The sequence below is a fragment of the Puma concolor genome, chromosome D1 (genome assembly GCF_028749965.1).
Source record: "Puma concolor isolate L17-30 chromosome D1, mPumCon1.1.hap2, whole genome shotgun sequence".
Taxonomy (NCBI): domain Eukaryota; kingdom Metazoa; phylum Chordata; class Mammalia; order Carnivora; family Felidae; genus Puma; species Puma concolor.
Genome location: NC_141676.1, coordinates 61,393,780 through 61,413,478, shown reverse-complemented (window position 1 = coordinate 61,413,478; position 19,699 = coordinate 61,393,780). Strand labels below are relative to the sequence as shown.

Sequence of the window (19,699 nt, the reverse complement as noted above, 5' to 3'; positions counted from 1 at the left end):
TTGGTGCAATAGTAGAATATTACTTGGCAAATAGAAGAGGAGGAAGTGGAGATAGTATAAATAGACAATTCTTTTGAGAAGCTGTGCTATGAAGGGCAACAAGAAATGTATGATGTTTTGAGGAAGATGTTGGTGTCTTTGAATGGGAGACACTATAACATGTTTATATTCACTCAGTATTCTCAGAACAGGCCAAAAATTTAGAGATCATCTTGATTTTTCCTTTTTTCTCACATCCAATCTCTAAATAAACCATTTGGCTCCACCTTCAAAATATCTATCTTTGCTTATACTGCTGTATACCGACTGCAATCCATTAAGGCATCATCAGTTTCTACCTGGACTATTATAATAATTTCTTAATGGTCTCTTTACTTTTCCTTTGCTCCCCTGCAGTCTGTTCTCTGCAACCAGAGTGGTTTAAACATAAATCAGAACACTACTCAAAACTCGTTAGTATCTTCTCATGCTTGATACAGAATTCAAACTTACTGTTTGCAGGACTGTAAAGTCCTACATAATCTGGCCCCTGGCTATGTCTCTAATCTTAGTTTTCTGCCATGCTTTTCCTTGTTCAGTAAACTTTTGTCTTGCTGTCCTTTTTGCTGCCCTACATGCCCCCAAATAGTCTCATCTAGGACATTTGTACTTACTGCTCCCTCTGCTTAAAATGCTTCCAGGTATTACTAAGATTAGTTGTCTCATTTATTCAGGTCTTAAGTGTCTCTTCCTCAGAGAAGCCTCTCCTGATCATCTCGTCTTACATACCACCCATCCCTGTTCCTCTCCATATTCACATGTATTACTCTTTAATTTCCATTATGGATTTGACATTGCATATTTATTTGCTTATTTCTTTGTCTGCTTCTTTTACTAGTTCATAGAATCCACAAACACAGGGACTTTGTCTTATTCAGCTAGAGTAGTACTGGGATAATGTAGATGCTTGATAAATATTTGTTGAATGACTGAATATATCTAAAAAAGAGAGGGAGTGGGGGAGAGAGACTGATTAATTGATTGGTTGTTTAATGTAGCTGAAAGAGATCATTCCAGGTGAGAGGGAGTGCAAGTAAAAGAGTAGAGGGAAAAGAGAGAATGGCTTTTGATGGGAGTAGGAACACTTCCTTCATTGTAACTGGGTGATGCAGGGGCAGACAGGCACATAGATTTGGGAGTGGGAAGATGGAATTCTCCTGCAAAGATTTCTATTTTCTCACAGAAGGTGGGTTCATCAGCAAAGGGGAAGGGGTGAGTGGGAAGCCCAATTGAGTGCTTATTTGAGGCAAGGTAATCATATGTAGGGAGGTATTCATAATTTTCAAGTGAAAGCAGTCAATCAGGCAATGTTCTCTAGGACATTCAACTGCTTCAGTATAGAGACATTTGGGAGGGAGTTCAGGTATGCCAAAGCTGAGATTTTTCCAGTTGAATTTTGGAAAGGGAGAGGAGGCAAAGGGATTGATTGTTTTGTTTTCTGTGTGTCATGTGTGTGTTTTAATCAGATTTGTTTAGATTGATCAGATTTATTTAAAGTGTGTATGTACAGTGAAAGCCTGTTATAAGCTGTCTTATTGTCCTACAGATTTTACTTAGAACCAGTCATCATTTGCCTGTAATTAATATCTTTTTTTGAGAGAGAGAAAACATGCATGCACAAATGGGGGAGAGAGAATCTTAATTAAGCAGGCTCCTCAGCCAGCACAGAGCCCGAGGCAGGGTTTGATCTCATGTCTCACCATGAGATCGTGACCTGAGCTGAAATCAAGAGTTGGATGCTCAACTGACTGAGCCACCCAGGCGCCCCCTGTAATTAATATCTTAAGTCTCAGTTCATTGGCCTCTACCCCAGTGTTAACAGGCTCCTATGGTAATATGACTGTGATACCATTGTGAACTTTGAGCACATTGTAGCGTATTTAGTAAATTCTAATTCCCCTTACTTTTTCCTTTTTTTTTTATTGTGGTAAAATGTATATAACATAAAACTTACCATACTATTTTTAAGTGTATAGGTCAGTGGCATTAAATACATTCACATTATTATGCAACCATCACCAGCATTCATCCTAGAACTCTTTTTATTTTATAAAACTGAAACTCGGCCTGTTAAACAGTAACTCTCCGTTTCGCCTCCCACCAGCTTCTGGCAGCCACCATCATATTTTTTATCTTTATGATTTTGACTACTCTAAAGATCTCATATTATTGGAATCATATAGTATTTGTCTTTTTGTGATTGACTTATTTAACTTAGCATAGTGTTCTCAAGGTTCATCCATGTTGTAGCATGTTACAGAATTTCTGTCCTCCCCTGAATAATATTTGAGTGTGTGTGTATACTACATTTTGCTTATCTATTCATCTGCCAATGGATCCTTGTATTGCTTCTACATTTTAGCTATTGTGAATAATACTGTTATGGACACAGGTGTGCAAATGTCTCTTTGAGACCCCATTTGTGTGTGTGTGTGTGTGTGTGTGTGTGTGTGTGTATATACCCAGAAGTGGAATTGCTGGATCATATGGTAATTCTATTTTTAATTTTTTGAGGAACCACTACGCTATTTTCCATAGTGGCTGTACCATCTTACATTCCCACCAGCAGTGAGCAAGCGTTATAATTTCTCAACATCCTCACCAATACTTGTTGGTTTCTCTTTTTTTGATAGTAGCCATCCTAATGATGCAAGGTATTATCTCATTGTAGTTTTGACTTGCATTTTCCTGATGATTAGTGATGTTGAACATTTTTTCATGTGCTTATTGGCCATTCACATATCTTTTTTTTTTTTTTTTTAATGTCTATTCAGATCCTTTGCCCACTTTTGAATTGAGTTGTTAGGATTTTTGTTGTTGAGTTTTAGAGGACTGATGGGTTTTGATGTTTGAGTGATTTTTATGGACTGTAATTAAGAAAAAAGAGAAGTGAAGGCTGGAGGTACTAATGGATAGTGGATTAGAGCTCAATAGAAAGTCTAGGAATTGTAGTAGAACTTCTTGAGCAAGTGAGCTGCATGGCTTGGAGATTGTGTTAGAGTATATATGATTCATTCCAGATATTGGAGTTGATGCACATTTTGGTGATAAGGTCTAGGGTGTGATCATGGGAGTATTGGCCAGCTTGGACTGGAGGTCTGCAATTGAAATGGCCAGAGTGTTGGAATGGTTATCATTGTGGCTGTAAAAGTCACCTAGAATGATAACTAGAGGGGTACAGAAGAAGACTGATGAAGGAACTAAAGCCTTTGAGTGAGGTGACCAGGAAGTGAGTATTAGCCAGGACGGAAGTGTGATAGCAACCAGTGGAGGCTGCTCAAAGGAAAGAAGTTTTTACAAGGAGAAAGGAATTGTTTGGAAATAGCTCTGAAAAGTTAAGGACAACACTGATACATTGGGTATGAGAGAGAAAATAGCTCCCAATTGAGAGGGCTGCTGAAGTCTCTTTTTTTAGGTGATAGCCAGGTTTCTTTTAAGAAAAGGAGGCAAGGGGAGTTAGCCCATGACAAATGGGAAGATACAGAGGAAATAGTGAAAGGGATCCAGAATTAGGAGGGGGTGAGGAATTTGATGAGATTAGAGGGCATACAGAAAAGGTAGGGGACAAGATTTTGGGTGATTGAGGATGACTGAAGTAAATGGACACTGGAAGGTTGATTGACTTAGTCCTGATTATCTTTTAGAGGAGAGAGGGCAGTCCACTTTTAAGCTGTGGTTCTTAACACTTCCAAGAGAAAATGTTCCTTTGAGGCAGCATGTGGCAGTGTGGGAAATCACAAGATATGTTTAGGCAGAGATTGACTAGAAGGTCATCCATGTAAGAGGCAGCTGAGTAGATTTCATTGTTCCTTGGGTGGTTGAACCAGATGGCCATATAGGTTCCTTTCAGCTCTCAGATTGTATGGGCCTCAGGTTTCAGCGATGATTTTCTTAGTTCAGGGCATCCATTGTGAAGTCTGATGGTTTGAAGCTTATCCTTAACTGTTGAGAATAGCTTAACTGGAACTGCAGGTCAGGAATTTCCCAAGATGGTAGGGAGAAGTATCAGACCTTTGGTACTAGTTTCTGCAGGTAACTCTAGTGGCTATCTGCACAGGTGGTAGAAGTGAGGAAGATATGTAGATCTGATTGGTGAGAGGAGGGAAGGGTGAAGGTACATGGCTGCCTTAAGTCTGTGACTCCAAATCTCTCTGTCTTTTCCATTTCATTTTGCTGCGTCTCATACCTCTCTGATTCCAGGTATAGTCCTTTGTTCATTTTGTCTCAAACTATAATTAGTGTAGAAAGAGAGTGTTTTTAAGAGAATCAGAATAATCAGAGGCTCATCATGTCCTCATTATTTCATTGAGTGATCTTAGGTAAATTTCATACCCCTATGGGTTTCAGGTTCCCAGCTATAAAATAAAGGTTTGGAACTGGCTGATTTTTCATGATCCTTCTAGCTTCTATGTTTTTTTCTTGTAAACAAGGCAGCCTTAGACTGTGAACCTTTGCTAGTTACCTCATGTGTGCCAGGTTTGTGCTGGGTGGGACTTGGAGAATAGAGATTAATCAGACTCAGTTTTGTCCTTCGGCTTGTTCATAGTCTGGTGAGGTTATTATGATTATATGGAAACTGCTGCATGTATAAATGTATAAATGCTGCATGTATAAATGTATGTATAAAATGCTATTAAATTTTGGGGAAAGGATAGAAGTAGGGGGGTTTCTATGAAGGTTTCATAGAGAAAGTGAATCAAGCTGGGTCTTGAAGAATGAGTAGGAGTTTGCTTGGCAGACAAGTTGGGACATTTAGGCAGAGAGAACAGTGTGGGCAAAGGCAGGGGCATGAAAGAATATTGAGTTGGAATGAACAAGTTTAGGGAATAATAGAGATGAAACTAGAAAGATGAATGGGGGATAAGAACGGGTATTTATTGGACATCTATTTTGTGCCAGGCAGCATGCTAGGTGCTTCTCTCTATATATGCTTTTTAAGTTCTCATACCTGTATAAAGTACATAGTCTTATGTGTATTTTACATAAGAGGAAACTGAGGGTCAGAAATTAAAGTAGCTTTCCTAACAGCCCAGAAACAGCCTCCACAGTTTTCCTCTCTGCTACTTCAGCAGTTGCTTTCTTGTTGCTAAACCAGAACAAGTGGCTGGAGGCTGCATAGCGGGAGTGCCTTTGACGTGTCAGAAGGACATCCCTCAGCAAATTCAAGACTGCAGCATTCCAGGCTCCTGCCAAAGAAAGCCTCCTGGCACAATTTAATTAAAGATCAGATTCTCATAACCAGGTGTCAAGGGCATGCAGTACTCCCCAGTTCTGGGTGGAGTGTTGGTCATGCCAGTCTCAGCTGCTTTGAGTTGTTGACTGACAGATGTGGTTAATATATGGAATAGGTTTTATTTTCTCTTCTTCCTTTCTTTCTTTCATTTTAAATAATGGCCTGAGGGATTATTAGAGGTTATCTAGCCCATTCCTTTGCTTTTAGAGTGAACAGTGACATGTGGTGTAGTTGAAAAAGAGGTGGTCCTCTGGTCACACAGACTACATTTCAGATCCCCGCCTCTGTTGGCTCTGGGTGACTGGCACCATCTCTGACATTTTGCTTCTTCTGACTTGTTCACTGTTTTATCTCCAGCACCTAGCACAGCCTGGCAGACAGTAGGTGATGAATAAATATTTGCATGAATGAATGAGAAAAATGATACCAACCAAATGGATTTCCATGTTTTCTGTAAACTCCAAAGTGTTTTAGAATGTTAGTGGTTATTAAACTGTCAGTGTCAAATGATGGCTGAAATCCTATTTGCAAAGATGGTTAGTTCAAGAGGTTTTGCAGGGACACTGGTTTTTAGAATTTTAGCAACCGTGTTAGGCAGTTTAGAGGACTCTTCTAAACTCCAAGTCCCATTGTGTGAGCTCAAGTCAGCGCAGAGTCCTCTGTGCAGACAGATGGCAGCTGGTCCCCTCCTCCAGGCAACACCTCTTTTTTCATTGTCATCTCTCCACAGCCTTTTTAAATCAAGTGTCATCTTTTATTTTTAACACGGAACATTCATTGCATGGATCTAGAACTGCTTAGAAGGGACCATTTTTCTGACCAGTGCTGTATGTGTTACAGAACATAAAAGGCTCTCTGTGATCACTGTGTCCTACTTTTTCATTTTCATGTTGTGTTCTATCACAGTGTACTCTCACGGTTGCTATTCCTGTGGTCTGGGATGCACTTGCCATTATCATTCTCTGTCAAAATCATCCATTTATTTATTGACTGTTTTGTTTGGTTCTGGTACTATACCAATGCCTGGGTCTATTTTATACCAGTTAAATCAGAGCTCAGCATTAGTATCCATCCCCCCAACTTTTTATTTGGAGAAATTCCAAAAGTACAGCAAAGTTGGAAGAATTTTACAGTGAATACATGTATACCCACCACCTAGATTCTTCTACCATTAACATTTTCAAGTATTTGCTTTATCACATTCATTATAAGTTATATATGGACAAGTATATCACATCCCTGTGTTCATTCATTAATCCATCTTATTTTTTTAAATGCATTTCAAAGTAAATTGCAAATATTAGTGTACTTCCCCCTAAGTACTTTGGCTGGTGCTTTTAAAAGCTCATAGGGGGTTCTAATAATCCAGAGTCAAAGACCACCAGTCTGACCTGTTTATTCTTTAAGCCCCTCCTTTTAACATCACCTCTTCTATGAAGCCTTGCTGATCACCTAAATTCAATATAGTCTTTCCTTTTTGTGTCTTCTGACATTTTACTGCTTATCCTGCTCTTACAGCACTATTCACAAGTGGCCTGGCATTGTGGTTTTCTAGATCCTGCCTATCTTGCTTACTAGACTGTGAGAACCTCTAGAGTTAGATCATATTCCTTTATTTATCTCTGTGTCCCTGGTTTCCAACATGGCAGCTTATATGTAAGTACTCAGTAAAAATTTATTGATTTGAATTGTACTTAAATGAAGAATCTGCAGTGATCGCAAAAGGTGTCCATAACTTTCACATGCTTAGCCTCATGGAAGACATTAGTAAATATCAATCACATCCAGCCCAAACATGTTTATATTGTTGTATATTTGCCATTGGCTAGATTTGACTTACCTAAATCAAGAGTAGCAGAATTCAGGTCAGAAAAGGTACGAAGGGGCAGGGCGCCTGGGTGGCTCAGTCTGTTGAGTGTGGAGCCTGTGAGTTTGGAGTCTGCTTGGGATTCTCACTCTCTCCCTCTTCTGCTTGTGTGCTGTCTGTCTCTTTCTCTCTCTCTCAAACCAACCAAACATATTTAAAAAAAAAAAGAAAAGTTACAAAGGTGCTACAGTTACGTCAGGTATATTTGGAAAATTGTTTGACAGAGTCTGAAAACATTGGAACCCCCACCTTTAAATTGCTGTGCGATCTTAAGCAATTTCATTCTGTGTTTTGGACCTCAGTGTTCCTATCTGTTATATGAGAGGGTCAGATTAGGTGGCTTCTAATGTTGCTTCTGGCTTTGATGTTATGTGTATCTTGGCTCTTTATACTGTGGCTGTGGCATCCAGATGTGATAAAGTGGAAGGAAGTAGCGGTTGGTGTGCACACTTCTTCCCTCAGTCCCTGTCCAGTTTCATCTAGTATGTAAAGTACCTTACACATATAGTGACTTCTTCCCTCAGTCCCTGTCCAGTTTCATCTAGTATGTACAGTACCTTACACATATAGTGGCTACTTGAAAAGTGTTTTCTTCCCCTTCTTTCTGCCCAAGCACGATGTCTTTATGCTTTTTATGGCAAAGGAGACATCAAATCACTTCCCTTCCTTGGTTGCCTTCTTGACCAGTATCTGTCTAGTGACTACATAGTGGGAAACAACAGATTGCCCCTCATAGGTGAAGGGACTTTTATTAGAATTGTAGCTAGTAAGTAGCAGAGCCAGGACTTAAATCCAGGTCTCTTGATTTTAGCCTCCAGTCATCTTTTTATTATATTGTCCTACCAATGGCCTTTTTGAAACCTCACAGTGATCCTGCATGTATGGTAGAGCCATTCAGTTGATTCATAATACTTCAGTATAATTAGTTTCTCATAAATTATTAGGCTCCCTAAGCCTCTGGGGTATTGGTAAAATGTGGTCAGTCTATCTTTCCCCCTCTCTGTATTACCAGTTTGTTCTCTAGGATGGGTAGAAGGGTGCCATCTGAATGATCATTCTAAATGTTGGCCTTGAACCTAGCTTTATACTGCAGCATGTCAGAAGGCATGGGCTTGTTATCCTCCCAGATCTTTGGCCTGCACAGACTGTTAGAAGATTTAAGATGTGTTTGGTCTCCTTATTTAAGAGTTGAGTATGTTTTTCCTTTCTCCCCTCAGGATTGATGTTTTGGACTTGTTTTCCTGTAAAAAAAAAAAAAAAAAAAAAAGTTTAAAATGGCATAGTTTTAAACATGTGCCAGTTATTGTCCTGAATGTAGATGGACAAAATGACCAGTGAGGGGATCTATGAAGTGTAAAGAGAGTAAAGACTTGTGGAGGAACCATAGGAAAAGACTGGTTGGAGGGCTGCAGGGAAACTGGAAAGTAGTATAGAAACATTAACTCCAAGTAAGTTCAGAGGGAAGGATCAGGAAGATATAAAATTGTGTTCTGTGAGTGTAGTTGAAGGTACTGACAGTGTTTAGCATTGAGAAAATAGATTTGGGGGGTTTTGAAAGATGTTTTCAGGTATCTAAAGTTCAGTCTGGGGAAGAAGCAATAGACTTTTTGGAATAGCTGTGAGTTAAGATTTAGGACTAACAAATAGAAGTAGTTTTTATTTATTCATTTATTTGTTTACTTGCTCTTTGTTCATTTGTTCAACAAATCTTTATTGAGTATTCTTCTTATTTAAAAAAATTTTTTTGAATGTTTTTTTAAAATTTATTTTTGAGACAGAGAGAGACAGAGCATGAGTAGGGGAGGGGCAGAGAGAGAGGGAGACAGAATCTGAAGCAGGTTCCAGGCTCTGAGCTGTCAGCACAGAGCCTGACGCAGGGCTCAAACTCATGGACCGTGAGATCATGACTTGAGCTGAAGTCGGATGCTCAACTGACTGAGCCACCCAGGTGCCCCTATTGAGTATTCTTTTTTTTTTTTTTTTAATTTTTTTTTTTCAACGTTTATTTATTTTTGGGACAGAGAGAGACAGAGCATGAACGGGGGAGGGGCAGAGAGAGAGAGGGAGACACAGAATCGGAAACAGGCTCCAGGCTCTGAGCCATCAGCCCAGAGCCCGACGCGGGGCTCGAACTCACGGACTGCGAGATCGTGACCTGGCTGAAGTCGGACGCTTAACCGACTGCGCCACCCAGGCGCCCCGAGTATTCTTTTTTTTAAATTAATTTATTTAAATTCAAGTTAGTTAACATACTGTGTAGTATTGGTTTCAGGAGTAGAACCCAGTGATTCATCACTTATGTATAATACCCAGTGCCCATCACAAGTGCCCTCCTTAAAACCCATCCCCTATCTAGCCCATCCCCTGCCCATCTCCCCTCTAGCAACTTTTAGGTTGTTCTGTATTTAACAGTCTCTTATGGTTTGCCTCCCTCTCTGTTTTTATCCTGTTTTTCCTTCCCTACCCCTATGTTCATCTGTTTTGTTTATTAAATTCCACATATGAGTGAAATCATATGATATTTGTCTTTATCTGACTGACTTACTTCGCTTAGCATAATACACTCTAGTTCCATCCATGTTGTTACATATGGCAAGATTTCATTCTTTTTGAATATTCTGTTCCAGACCTGGTGTTGAGGATTGAGAAATAAATATGACTGAACTTTATTCTTCTTTTTTTTTTAACGTTTACTAACTTATTTTGAGAGAGAGTGTGTGTGCACCCATAAGCAAGGAAGAGTGAAGAGAGACAGAAAGAGAGAATCCCAAGCAGGCTCTGCACTGTCAGTGTAGAGCCTGACACAGGGCTCCATCTCAACTGAAATCAAGAGTCCCAAGAGTCCAAGGCTTAACTGACAGAACAGTTTTTGTTCATAGCATCCAGGCATCCTTGAACTTTGTTCTTGAGGAGTTCATAGTCTAAGTCTGGCAGAGGAGGGAGTGTATGGGGAGGAAATGTCTAAACAGATGATTGCAATGCAGTGTGAAATAGATAGAACTTAATATAAGTAAGAACTCTAAATGAAGTGACCAAAGATAGAATAGGCTGTCTTTTGAGACTGTAGATTTCCTAAAATTGGAAGTTTTCAAGCATAGGCTGGGTGACCTAGGCTGGAATGTGGTACAGAGGATTCAAGCATTGTATTCCAACAACAGATTTTAGGTTTTAATAATTTGGAATCATTTTGAAAATGGAGGGCTACCCCTGAGAGTTCCCCAAGTATGGTGAAAGAACTGAGAAATGAAGAAAACGCTGTATCAAAAAGGGTGATGAAGCCTTTCTTGGCATAATCTTGGGCTATAGTCCTCAAAGGGAGTTACATTCAATGAAACTGTTGGCTGAAGGACCAGAAAGGCAGGAAGGGCCTGCTTAGGCTATCAGGTAGCTGTGGGGAGTGTAATTTTGGAAATGGCAGTCCAGAGTAGGAAAGTACACTTGAGAACTGAGCCTGTGGAAATTCTCTTTGGGGGAGCTGAGGGACTTGAGTTGGGGCTGGAAGGGAAAGCAAAGGCAAATCTGCAAAGTGAAGCTGGAACAAATGGATAAAAAGCACACTACCCAGAGAGTTAGTATAGATTAATAAGATTGTCCTTGCTTATTTGATTTCTTTTGTTCAAAAAGAGAAGTAAGGAGCAGTTGGTTTGCCAGAGGTAGGTGAGGATGAATTACACAAAGAGGTAAAGCTTGAATTTGGCCCTGAAAGATGAGTAAGATTTTTATCAGTCAGAGGAGGGAGAAATCATTGACAAGAAGCATTGGCAGGAGGGTAAGAAACTACTTGGCAAATCAGGAGAATAGAGGTTTCTAAGGTACAATTTGAATGTAGGCTGCGTCCGGGTGTTATGGCTTAGTTTGTAAGGAACTTTAGCTTTTGTGATGGATTTTAAAGTAGAGGAGTGCTGTATTTTAGATCACTGATGGCATGTGGAGAAATAATTAAAAGACAAAATGGATGCAGGTGATCATTTAGTTCTGCATTTATTAGAAAATGTAAAAAAGATTCAATTTTGTTCATAGTATTTATGTAATTGGCATCTACAGCAGTGGTATTCAAATCTGGCTGGCATTGGGATCACTAAGTCTTAAAATTACAGAATTTGGACCATAACCCAGTCATACTAAATCACAATTTGTGGGGATCAAAACAGGGCATCTGTATTCCTAAAAAGCTTGTGATGATTATTATGTTGGTTTATGTTTGTTTGTTTGTTTTTTAATTAGAAACGTTCATCTCTAAAGCATTGTTGTATTTTACTCCACGGAACTTATATTTTTAATGTTTATTTATTTTTGAGAGAGACAGAGACAGAATGCGAAGGGGTTAGGGGCAGAGAGAGAGGGAGACACAGAAGCAGAAGCAGGCTCCAGGCTCTGAGCTGTCAGCACAGAGCCTGACGTGGGGCTCGAACTCACGAGCTGTGAGATCATAACCTGAGCCAAAGTTGGACGCTCAACTGACTGAGCCACCCAGGTGCCCTTCAGAATGTATATTCTAAGTAGTCATGGTTAGAGATATAATTTCTACTGTAACCTAGAAGAATAATGAGAGACTTTATTAATTGTGGACAAATTCATGCCTGTCCATTGTCAAGGACACTTACTTATTTAAGGTAATAACACCTATCCTCATGAAAACTATTGGTACCTTGATAGGAATTCCCCTTTAAAGATTTTATTCCTTCCCTTTACCAGAAGCATTGGAGATTAGCAGTAAATTCAACACCGTATATGACAGGATGGTTACTGCATTGGCCATCATGTGTTTAGAACCAGGTCAAATTTACTGGAGAGATGATCTAGGCCAAGGGGGCTAGAACTCCCCCTTCAACAAAGTTTTCCTGAAAAGAACTGGATAAATATTTTAGGTTTGTGAGCATATAGTCTCTATTGCAACTACTCAACTCTTTGGAATGTGAAAGATGCCATAGACAATATGTAAATGAATGACTGTGTTCCAATAAAACTATTAACAAAATTGGCAGCTTTACTGACTTTTGATGTAGTGATACAGTCCATTCTAGAGAGGGAACATGATTTCCTAAAGCTACAGGATTAAAGGTTGGCAAAGAGTTACTATGTAGAATGCTGTTAGCAGTTTTATTTAATGAATGAATAAATGGAACTCAAGTGGTTAAGAAATTCTTCTAAAGCTAGTAAGTGGCACTGGGATTCACACTTAGTTTGGGATTCATATTTTAGCTGGGCCAAATTTCTGCCTTTTAAATGACATCATGGTGGTTCTCTGTGCTCTCCAGTGCCTTAGAGAAAAACAAGAACCTTGTGAATTTTCAGCAGTGCTTGGCACAGAGTAGGTATTACATCTTTGAGTATTGTTGACTGAATCAGACAGCAGTAGTTATGGTGTGCAGTGGAAGGATTTGAGCTGGGCCCTGGAGGATGGGTTGTATAGTTTGGACTTAAAAAAATTTTTAATATATATTTCCTTTAGCACGAAAATGATAAAAGAGTTATTTTGTTCTCTCTGATTCCAGTAGCTGCTGGTGGTGGTGACGATGTCAAATAACGGCCTAGACATTCAAGACAAACCTCCAGCCCCTCCGATGAGAAACACCAGCACTATGATTGGAGCTGGCAGCAAAGATGCTGGAACCCTAAACCACGGTTCCAAACCTCTGCCTCCAAACCCAGAGGAGAAGAAAAAGAAGGACCGATTTTACCGATCCATCTTACCTGGAGATAAAAGTACAGTATTTCATTTTTCTCATCATTTGTGTACTCTGTTTATTTTTCTTTTGCTTTTTTTGTTTATTTATTTATTTTATTAAATATAATTTATTGTCAAATTGGTTTCCATACAACACCCAGTGCTCATCCCAACAGGTGCCCTCCTCAATGCCCATCACCCACTTTCCCCTCCCCCTCCCGCCATTCAACCCTCACTTTGTTCTCAGTATTTAAGAGTCTCTTATGGTTTGCCTCCTTCCCTCTCTGTAACTTTTTTTTTTCCCTTTCCCCTCCCCCTTGGTCTTCTATTAAGTTTCTCAGGATCCACCTATGAGTGAAAACATATGGTATGTGTCTTTCTCTGCCTGACTTATTTCACTTAGCATAATACCCTCCAATTTGTATACTTAAAACAATTTTTTTTGTAACCTAGATAAAAGATCTCTCCTTTCCTTGACTTAATTTTCCTTTAATGCCTTTTCTCCCCTTAAATACTTCCTTTGTCTTTCTTTCCTAACGTGGCTGAAGTCAAATAGAAAATAGACTTATTTTTATATTTTATTAACTATATCTGAACAAAATTCTAAGAAAATAATTATTCTGTTACCAAAGTTTAGACAATGTAACGCCAAATATTTACTTATTTTTTAAGTAAGTGATTAAACTTTTATGATCTCACAAAATATAAGAAATACTGGAATGTCTTCATTTGTAAATGTTTTTTTGTAAATATTTATTTATGTTGAGAGAGAGAGAGAAAGAGAGAGAGAGAGAACATGAGTAGGGGAGGGACAGAGAGAGGGAGACAGAGGATCAGAAGCAGGCTCTGTGCCAGAGCCTAACACAAGGCTCGAACTCACCAACTGTGAACCATGACCTGAGCCAAAGTAGGAAGCTTAACTGACTGAGCCAACCAGGTGCTCCAAGAAATGTTTTTTTCTCAAGCTAGTTTCATTTGGAATGTCTTTCTTATTCTTGATTGCCTCGTATTTATTTGTATGCCCCCATCTCACATAGATTTGGAGATTAGATATCGTAAGAAGGGTAAGTAATAGCTGAAAAAAGGAAGCAGGACCCAGCATGAGTTTGCTAAGGATAAGTCATACTAGGTGGGCTCATTTTCTTTTTACTGATAAAACTTCTAGAAGAATAATCAGGATTTTAATAGTGTATCTCATAAAGTCACTGAGATCCTATGGACAAGAAGATCATGAAATAGAGGTTTGGGTATCCACATTGATAGATGACTTTTGTTTGACTCCCCAAATGTTTATTTAAGTGGCTATTGATATGAGGTAAAATTCTCAGTCATGCTTGCAAGTCCTTTTCTTGTGGGGTGTTGACAAAATTGGCTTTCTGTTTATAAATAGTTATCATAGCTTCTGATTTAGATGGACCTGGTTCAAATCCTGTATTCATCACTTACCAGCTCTCTGACCTTAGGTATGTGAGTCACCTCCTTTGACTTTTAGTTTCCTATCTGCAGGAAACATTGGGATTTTCATATCTCTAAAATAGGGATAATATTTCACAGGGTTGTTGTGTGAAGATTACAGCAAATTTCCTAATTAAGTACCTTCCACACAGAAGGTACTCAAAAATTAGTACCCTTTCTCTTTACTTCTTTATTGAAGCTGGGAGGCATTAGACTATATGATAAAATCAGAATTGGGATTCTGAAGCAGTAGGCCAAATATGACAAGCACAATGTGAATTGCAGAAAATATCTTACGTTGCAGAAAAATATAACTGCATAACTATAGATCAGTATAAGATGGTAGATGATAGTATTATTAACCAAATAGGGAACACGGGAAGAGGAACAAGTCAGGAGGTTTGTAGTTGGAGAGCAGGAAAGATGATGACTTTAAACACATCGCATTTGAGGTGAAAAGATAATTTTAGGCACTTTGCATCTGAGATGTCTTGACATAGAGATGTCTAATAGGCAGTGATATTATGTATAGGAAATGATTCTTGAATAACTGAAATGAGAACTATTGAGGATTATTATTGAGTATTTGGGGCTTGTGTCTTTGTGTGTGTTTACCCTTTCCTCTATTCCACTTTCATTGTGAGCCCTTTGGGGGCCTAGATAGAAGAGATAGGGGTAAGTTGCTTAGCTTTCATTTTCTGGCTAATTTATTTATGTAGTAGTGGTTAACTTCCTAGGATACAGGGGCTATGATCTAGGTGGTATTACCCTGCCCTAGAATCTTCTCCCACATATATAGTCACTTTGTATCCCTCAATTTAGGTGGATGCTTATTTTTAACATTGTGCTTTAACAACCATAGTTCTTTTTTTTTTCCCCCCAGTGGCTGAAAACTTTATTTTTTTATTTAAATTTTAGTTAACACACAGTGCAATATTGAGTTCAGGAGTAGAATTCAGTGATTTATCATTTACATATAGTACCCACTGCTCTTCACAACTAGCAACCTCCTTAGTATCCACCACCCATCTAGCCCACCTCCCCACCTCTCTCCATCAACCCTCAGTTTGTTCTCTGTCATTAAGAGTTTCTTGTGATTTGTTTCCCTTTCCTCTCTCCCTGCCCTGTCTTCTCATATTCTCATCTGTTTTGTTTCTTAAATTCCACATATGAATGAAATCATATGGGATTTGTCTTTCTTTGATTGACTTATTTTGCTTAGCATAATATATTCTGGCTCCACCCACGTCATTGCAAATGGCAAGATTTCATTCTTTTTGATGGCCAAGTAATATTCCACAATGTATATATACCACATCTTCTTTATCAATTCATCAGTCAGTGGACATTTGGGCTCTCTCCATAGTTTGGCTATTGTTGATAATGCTGCTGTAAACATCAGGGTGCATGTATCCCTTGGAATCTTTGTATCCTTTGGGTAAGTGTCTAAGAGTGGAATTGCTGGCTCATGGGGTAGTTCTATTTTTAATTTTTTGAGGAACCTCCATACTATTCTGCAGAGTGGCTGCATCAGTTTGCATTCCCACCAACAGTCCAGGAGGGTTCCCTTTTCTCCACATCCTCGCCAACACCTGTTGTTTCCTGTGTCATTAATTTTAGCCATTCTGACAGGTGTGAGGTGGTATCTCATTGTGGTTTTGATTTGTATTTGCCTGATGATGAGTGATATTGAGCATCTTTTCATGTGTCTGTTACCCGTCTGGATGTCTTCTTTGGAAAAGTGTCTAATCGTGTCTTCTGCCCATTTCTTAACTGGCTTATTTGTCTTTTGGGTTCAACAATAATTCTTGAATTCTATAAATAAGTAGGTCTTTGGCCCAAGTTTCTACATATAGTAGAAAGGACTTTTAAAATTAAAGTTGGAATTGTTCTTGCTGACTAACTAAGATTCCTGCCTCATAGATACCATAAAAATTAAAATTTTTTGTGTTTCAAAGGACACCATCAGGAAAGTTAAAAGATAACTCACAGAATGGTAGAAAATTTTCTTAAATCATATTTCTGATGAGGGACTTGTATCATACATATATGGAGAGCTATTACAACTTAACAATAAAAAGACAACTCAATTAAAAAATGGGTAAAGGATCCAAATAGACATTTCTCCCAAGAAGATATACAAATGGCCAATAAGCACATGAAAAGATGCTCAAAATCATTAGTCATCAGGGAAATGCAAATCAAAACCACAATGAGATGTCATTTCACACCCACTAGGATGACTATAGAATAACAAGTGCTGACAAGGATGTGGAGAAATTGGAACCCTCATACACTGCTGGTGGGAGTGTAAAATGGTACAGCCACTTAGAACAGTCTGGCAGTTTCTCAAAAGATTAATCATAGAATTACCATATGACCTAGAAATGGAAACATGTTCACACAATACTTACATATGAATGTTTATAGCAGCATTATGCATAATAGCTAAGAAGTAGAAACAACCCAAATATCCATCAACTGATGAGTGGATAAATAAAATGTGGCATATCCTAACAAAGAAATATTACTTGGTAATAAAAAGAAATGGAGTTCTGATCCATGCTACAACATGGGGGAACTTTGAAAACATTATGCTAGTGAAAGAAGCCAGTCACAAAGGACCATATATTACATGATTCCATTTATATGAAATGTCCAGGCAAGTCCATAGGCAAAAAACAGATGAATGGTTGCCTGGCGCTGTGGGAGGAGGCGGATGGGATCAGAGGGTGATGGCTAAGAGGTATGGAGTTTCTTTTTGGGGTGATGAAAATGTTCTAAAATTGATTGTGAGAATGGTTGCCTAGCTCCATTAATATACAAAAAGCCACTGAATTTTACACTATATGGATGAATTGTATGGTTTTAAAACCTTTTTTTTAAAAAGAAGATTCTTGCCTAAAACAGCAGGTACAAGTATAACCCTCAGACATCATTGAGAACGAAAGGGATGATCTTATGTACTGAATGGGGAGGTGGGGTTCTGAATATCTGGGTTGTGGTCTTAGTTCTGTTATAAATTGGCTGTCTTTTTTTGGGTCAGTTATTTCTCTGTAGACTTCAGGGCCTTTATCTAAAAAACTAGAGTCAAACCAGTAGACATATAAAGTCTCTTACAGTTTTGAAATCCTGTAATTCTATAAATAAGATTATAAAGATGAAATTGGATTGGGCTGTATATGTAGGTGGAAAGAAAGTAGGCCATTGTAAAGTACTTTAATTAACGATAAAGCTGTAGACCCAGAGGTTTTGCTTGGACACTCTCGCTGAGTGATCCTTGGTCAAATCTGTCCGAAAATAAATCTCATAGCTCAAGATCAAAGCTGTATCTTTATAAATTCAAAGCATAGATGTAGAAAGCATAGAGTTATAAGTAGTTCTTGTGAAATAATCTAGTAACCTCTCTTTCATCCCCTAGTTACAGATTTTCTATGCATGCCCTGAGCCCAGAGATTTCACCCCTTTACAGAACACCTACCTAGATGGCTATAATTAATGCATACATCAAAATGAAATAAGTGCTTCTTTCCCCTTTTGTTTGGATCCTTTGTTCAGTTTAATTCTGTGCTTGTTGATATTATCTTTCAAACAACAAGCATTTTTGCCCTTCGCCCTGTGCCTCATTTAGTCCTGGCAGGATACAAACCACTGTTGGCAGTCTTTGAAGTGGTATGCCCTTACTAAAGTATTTGGTCTAGAAATGGTCTAGAACTGGACTTAGAGAACCCAGATTGAGTCCTATCTCTGACATTTATTCTGTGATTTCTTTTCCTTTTACCAGTTGATTTTAATCTCAGTATCCTCTTCTGTAAAGTGGGAATAATCATAATTCCCTATCATGAATAGGCTTTTGTCATTTGACATAGTAGACATAAAGTAGTAGACATTTTCTAAACTGTAAAACATTACAAATATGAGGGGTTTTGTTTGTTTGTCTTAATGGGAAACTCATTTCTTGTTTTAATCTGATGCCCACAAGTCATTTTCAGTTGAGGAGGCTGAGGTTTAGAGAAAATTAAATTGCTCAAGATCTCACAACTGGAAAGTGGTCAAGATGAGTGTGGAACTAAATCTTCCTAAAGTATCTGTTACAGCATAACCTACTCTCTCTGTTAGTTGTTCTCAACCCAGATTACTCATCTGACTCACCCATGGTGCTTTTAAAAAATAATAGGTGTCTAGGTCCTACCCGGACTTTTGGAGCCAAAATTACCAGAGTGGTAGTTTTAGGTCTCTAAAGAGATTTGGGAAACGAGAAAGAAGAGTCTTTGTGGCCTGCAGTAGTGGTTGAGATTTGAGCTGGCAATGGTTAGAATGCTTGTGGGCATTACCTAATGCTGACCTCCAGCACGGCTTCAGTGTGTGCCTGGGGAAATGCATAAATAATTGGAAGAAGCTGTAATTGAAGGCCTGTAATAGGTGGCGCTGGGTTGCAGAATTCTATGTGGGAAAGCCTGGTACCTGTGGTTGGGGTCTGGAGCCTTTGGCTTATTCTAAGAAGTCCCGCAGCATTTAGTTTGGAATCTTTTTCTGGCTGAATTTTCACAACCAAAGTGGAATTCTCCAGGCTTGGGAAGAGTTGGGCAAAGTTAATTTTAAAACTGGACTACGTCAGTGTTTATCTCTCCCAAGTTTGGAGTGTTTTACTGCCTTGAGCTCAGATTAACTCCGCTGAACCAATGAGAGGTACTTCTTAAAAATAAATCTTTTTATTTTTTTATTTTTATTTTTAAAAAAATTTTTTTTTTCAACATTTATTTATTTTTGGGACAGAGAGAGACAGAGCATGAACGGGGGAGGGGCAGAGAGAGAGGGAGACACAGAATCGGAAACAGGCTCCAGGCTCTGAGCCATCAGCCCAGAGCCTGACGTGGGGCTCGAACTCACGGACCGCGAGATCGTGACCTGGCTGAAGTCGGACGCTTAACCGACTGCGCCACCCAGGCGCCCCAAAAATAAATCTTTTTAAAAAATAAATAAGGCCAGGGGCGCCTGGGTGGCGCAGTCGGTTGAGCGTCCGACTTTGGCTCAGGTCACGATCTCACGGTTCGTGGGTTCGGGCCCCGAGTCAGGCTCTGGGCTGATGGCTCAGAGCCTGGAGCCTGGTTCCGATTCTGTGTCTCCCTCTCTCTCTGCCCCTCCCCCGTTCATGCTCTGTCTCTCTCTGTCTCAAAAATGAATAAACATTAAAAAAAATTTTTTTTTAAATAAATAAATAAATAAATAAGGCCAGTAATTTGTGCTGAAACCCGGATGGCTATACCGCACCATAGGATTTGGCAGTGTCAGCCTCATTTCCCATGCTATTTGAAAACCAAATGGACTACAGATAGGGTTAAATCAGGATGTGTGAGGTTGCAAGTTTCTTTTTCTACTTTGTTTCTTCAAGCTAGTCATCTCTAGTTACATGACATCAGGATGATTCTTTCTTTTT

At 39.0% G+C, this 19,699-nt stretch overlaps 1 protein-coding gene across 4 annotated transcripts in view; it reads left to right on the top strand.

Moving 5' to 3' along the window:
* Positions 1 to 19,699, top strand: part of PAK1 (p21 (RAC1) activated kinase 1) — a 158,033-nt gene that overhangs the window by 75,088 nt on the left and 63,246 nt on the right. For 2 of the 4 annotated variants that reach the window (XM_086678391.1, XM_086678390.1), the window contains exon 2: positions 12,638 to 12,845. In XM_086678391.1, coding sequence (XP_086534517.1) covers positions 12,656 to 12,845 — 190 coding nt within the window. In that variant the 5' untranslated portion in view covers positions 12,638 to 12,655. Of the gene's footprint in view, positions 1 to 12,634; positions 12,846 to 19,699 lie in introns of all 4 variants that reach the window. The other 2 variants (XM_086678389.1, XM_025928974.2) reach the window with 1 other exon arrangement.